Raw genomic sequence first — 5,000 nt, 5'->3', positions numbered from 1 at the left:
ACAGAACTGTGATTAGGTTTTTCTTGTTTGTTCAAAACTACCTTTCAGGGAAAAGTGCAATACTAATGTTTGAAATACATTTAGTAAAATTAATAATTTATTTTATTTTCTATTTGATTTGTAGCAGCAGAATTATATTATTCCTGTTTTTCTGTATTCTATTGTCTCCAAAAATTGGGGGAAAAATGTTTTAAAAATTCATAAATGCATTTTGAGGGGTTTTCTTTCTTCCCATACTGAACCGAAAAAAAAACGAACCGTGGCTTTGAAAACTGAAAACGTACTGAACCGAAAATTTTGTGTACCGTTACAGGCCTAATATATATATATATACATATATATATATATATATATATATATATATATATATATATATATATATATACATGTATGTATATGTATATTTCTATATTTATATATAGGGTGGGGAAGCAAAATTTACAATGAACATTTAGTTGTTTTTTCTCAGCAGGCACTACGTCAGTTGTTTTGAACCCAAACATATACTGATGTCATAATCATACCTAACACTATTATCCATACCTTTTCAGAAACTTTTGCCCATATGAGTAATCAGGAAAGCAAAAGTCAAAGAGTGTGTGATTTGCTGAATGCACTCGTCACACCAAAGGAGATTTCAAAAATAGTTGGAGTGTCCATAAAGACTGTTTATAATGGAAAGAAGAGAATGACTATGAGCAAAACTATAACGAGAAAGTCTGGAAGTGGAGGAAGCAACAAAAAACATACCAAAGCTTTTATTAAAGCTCTCAAATCCAAAATCCTAAAGGATCCAACCAAATCCATGAGAAAAATGGCAATTGAGCTTGAGGTAGACAACAAGACCGTTAGAAATGCAGTAAAATATGATTTGAAGTTAAAATCTTGCACAAGAACACCAAGACACTTGTTGACAACAGCTATGAAGGAAAAGAGATTGGAAAGGTGCAAGAAAATTATTACACGGTTCAAGAAAAAGTCCTCCACTGTAACGATCTTTTCAGATGAAAAGATCTTCACTGTTGATGCTGTTCTGAACCGCAGAAATGACAGATTTATCGCAAAATCTCTTTTGGTGTGACAAGTGCATTCAGCAAATCACACACTCTTTGATGTTTGGTTTCCTGATTACTTATATGGACAAAAGTTTCTGGAAAGGTATGGATAATAGTGTTAGGTATGATTATGACATCAATATATGTTTGGTCTCAAAACAACTGACATAGTGCCTGCTGAGAAAAAACAACTAAATGTTCATTGTAAATTTTGCTTCCCCACCCTGTATATGGGTTAGGGTTTTCAAGGTCCTGTACAGACTTTATCTGTGATCTGTAAATTTCATTTTTCTGTATGTGTCTGATAATAGTCCACAGTTTAAAATGAGATGATCTTTACCTAAATAGATTCTGTACAAATGTTAGTTCCATCTGCCCTGGGTTGGGGTTAGAACCAGATTGGACTGATTTACGGCAGACTGGACTGATTTACTGCAGACTGGACTGATTTACAGCAGACTGGACTGATTTACAGCAGAATGGACTGATTTACAGCAGAATGGACTGATTTACAGTAGAATGGACTGATTTACGGCAGACTGGGCTGACTTACTGCAGACTGGACTGATTTACAGCAGACTGGACTGATTTACAACAGACTAGACTGATTTACAGCAGAATGGACTGATTTATGGCAGACTGGGCTGACTTACTGCAGACTGGACTGATTTACGGCAGACTGGACTGACTTACGGCAGACTGGACTGATTTACGGCAGACTGGATTCATTTACAGCAGACTGGACTGATTTACGGGAAACTGGATTCATTTACAGCAGACTGGATTCATTTACAGCAGACTGGACTGATTTATGGCAGACTGGACTGATTTATGGCAGACCGGACTGATTTACTGCAGACTGGACTGATTTACAACAGACTGGTCTGATTTATGGCAGACTGGACTGATTTACTGCAGACTGGACTGATTTACAACAGACTGGTCTGATTTACAGCAGACTAGACTGATTTACAGCAGACTTACATCACCATGACAACAACACACCGATCGGCGGAGTTTAGTAGAAAGAAGTCAGATGAAGGAATGAGGAGTCAGATGTGTCCTTTTTAGTGTGATGAAGGACAGGTGGACAGAAGGACAGGACAGATGGACAGAAGGACAGGACAGGTGGACAGAAGGACAGGACAGATGGACAGAAGGACAGAAGAACAGATGGACAGGTGGATAGATGGACAGGACAGATGGACAGGACAGGTGGACAGAAGGACAGGTGGACAGAACAGGTGGACAGCTGGACCTACTGTGTCTCTTATTTTGCACACAATCCACGGACAAACACACGCACACACATATACTGACCCCTCCCCACTCCAACCGTCTGCCCTCAAACTCTGTTTTTCACCGTCCCCCAAATCCGACCAAATCCACTGAAAAAGTATGGCGGCCTTGACATCCCTAATCATTGATCGTAATTTCGTTTGATGTACTCTGTGCTGTCAAATGATAATAAAAGGTATTCTGATTCTGAATTCTTTCTTCTCTGTTTGGCACTCATCCACAGCTGTGACCTTTGACCTCAACATTAAATCTGTTTGTCTTTACATGGATAAATGTGTTCATGGCATGAGTGACAAATATTCACACCGTGGGAAAAATTCACCTCCAAGGTGCACAAAAGAAAACCACACATTTAAAGGTTCCAGTACAAAAGTTTATTCAGCAGAAAATGAATCAGAACCAACAGGAGTCGATTGTCCTGATTAAACATGACAGTCCAGTCCATCTGAAAACAGGGGCTTAATACATGAGGTTACAGCTCGTCTTTCTTCTTTAAGATGATCTGTCGAACCATCTCTGAGATCTGGGGTCGAAGTTCTTGGACTGAAACTTTGGGACCCCACGCATCCACCACTTTTCCATCCACATCGATCAGATACTTCCAGAAGTTCCAGTCCGGTTCTTTTCCAGACGACTCTGCAAAGAACAGGAACAGGAGGTGGATTCAGTGGACAGAACCAACAGGGGACGGGTTCTGGAACAACAGAACCCACAGGGTATGGATTCTAACCCTAACCCTAGGGTTAACGCTATAACCCTAAATAAAGGATGAGATAGGGTTAGGGTTACGGCTAGTCAAAGATTAGCCTCCATCAAAAAGATTTCAACATGACCAATGCGATGTTAGGGTTAGGGTAACCTAGGGTAACTTAGAGTTACTGTTAGCGTTAGCATCTGTGCCTCTCCTGTATCAACATGACCAGTGCACTGTTTTCTTACCTGCCAGGTATTTGTAGACGTTATTGGCTCCAGTTCCGACCACAGCGATTTTACTGAACAGAGGGAAGGAGACGCCGTAGACTCTGCGGACAAAGCTGTCGATGTCTCTGTCGCTGCCCGGTTCCTGCTGTCCAAACTGGTTACAGGGAAATGCCAGGACGTTGAAATGGGAGGAGCCAAAGTCCTTCTGCAGCTTCTGCAGGTCCCTGTAGTGGTCTGCAGTAAAACCACATTCACTGGCAACGTTCACCACCAGAGAAACCTGAAGATAGAAAACAGAATTTACAGTTAAAGACAGAAACATGAACACACAGAATCTACAGTTAAAGACAGGATTCACTACAAGTGGTGTTTGAACAGCTATTTCATCTATTTCATCTAACCCTAATGTGAATGGACTGAGATAATGGTTGGACTAATAAACAGTCCAGTGTAAAAGGTTCTAAATATTGCAGGTGCACTGGTTAGCGGTCCACATGCAGCTGCACTGGTTAGCGGTCCACATGTAGGTACACTAGTTAGGGGTCCACATGCAGGTACACTGGTTAGGGGTCCACATGTAGGTACACTGGTTAGCAGTCCACATGCAGGTGCACTGGTTAGGGGTCCACATGTAGGTACACTGGTTAGCAGTCCATATGCAGATACACTGATGGTTCTCCAAAAGCAGAACAGGAGCTAGAGCCTTCAACTGTCCAGTTCTTCTACTGGAGAACACCAAGAAAAGAACCAAAAATATGAAATGAATTTGGCAGATTTCAGACAGATTTCACACAGATTTCACACAAACTTCAGACAGATTTCACACAGACTTCACACAAACTTCAGACAGATTTCACACAGATTTCAGACAGACTTCACACAGATTTCACAAAGATTTAAGACACATTTGTGTGTTTGATGTGTCCATGTTCATATTTGAATGGTTCTGCAAACACAAAGTATTTTGATCATGTTATTTTATTTCACTTTTTCTAATTACAACTTGGTTAAATTATTTCAGTAGTGTGTTTAAGTACTTTTTGAACATTTGGAGCATATTTTAACAATACTGCATATACTGTGTATATATATATTAATAATGAGAACCATGATCATTTTGGTCACAATAACCATGATATGAAATTTACATATAGAAACAAATCTAGTTTGGGTCAGGGTTAGACATTTAAAGCTGATTAAACAGGAGGAAAGTTCCAAATCAAACATTTCCAGTCTGTCAAAGAATGTGAACATAAAGTTTGAAACTGCAGACAGAACAGGAATGTATACATTCAACCATGAACGGCAGGATTCACAGTGTTCTGTTTTTGCACCTCCACATTCAATATTAAATGGAACAGAAAAAAAGAATATGTCATTGTGTTTGAGTTTTTATTGAATATGAACCTAACCCTATATGACCCTAACCTCCACCAAGTTTGGAAGGATTGGACCACTTTACTTTGATCTCAATTTGACTATAAATACACTTTTGTTTGGGTTTGTCCTTTTTTTCTGGGTTTGTCCTTTTTTTCTGGTTTAAATGTAGTTTTTCGTTGTTCCTTGATCCAGTCTAAACCTCCGGTCCAGGTCCTCGTCTGAGCCAGTCTCTGCAGGCCTGATGCCACGTAGGCTCCGGGTCTGAGGACTGACCCGGCTCCGGGTGTGGGCCGGGTCCTGGTCCGGGTTCGGGTGGTGGGTGGTGTTTGCGGACTTACCGAGCCC

General features: G+C 40.2%; 1 protein-coding gene across 1 annotated transcript in view; it reads right to left on the bottom strand.

Annotated features, from left to right (window-relative positions):
• Nucleotides 1-2,718: 2,718 nt before the first annotated feature.
• Nucleotides 2,719-5,000, bottom strand: part of gpx7 (glutathione peroxidase 7) — a 2,599-nt gene continuing 317 nt past the window's right edge. The window contains exons 1-3 of the mRNA XM_030129589.1: nucleotides 4,994-5,000; nucleotides 3,294-3,555; nucleotides 2,719-2,990 (exon numbers count right to left, since the gene is read on the bottom strand). The exon at nucleotides 4,994-5,000 is cut by the window's right edge and continues 317 nt beyond it. Coding sequence (XP_029985449.1) covers nucleotides 2,827-2,990; nucleotides 3,294-3,555; nucleotides 4,994-5,000 — 433 coding nt within the window. The 3' untranslated portion in view covers nucleotides 2,719-2,826. The remainder of the gene's footprint in view (nucleotides 2,991-3,293; nucleotides 3,556-4,993) is intronic.

Source organism: Sphaeramia orbicularis, unplaced genomic scaffold, assembly GCF_902148855.1.
Source record: "Sphaeramia orbicularis unplaced genomic scaffold, fSphaOr1.1, whole genome shotgun sequence".
In the NCBI taxonomy this organism is placed as follows: Eukaryota; Metazoa; Chordata; class Actinopteri; order Kurtiformes; family Apogonidae; genus Sphaeramia; species Sphaeramia orbicularis.
Note: the sequence above shows the minus strand (reverse complement) of the source record. Positions and strands in the feature narration are given on the sequence as shown.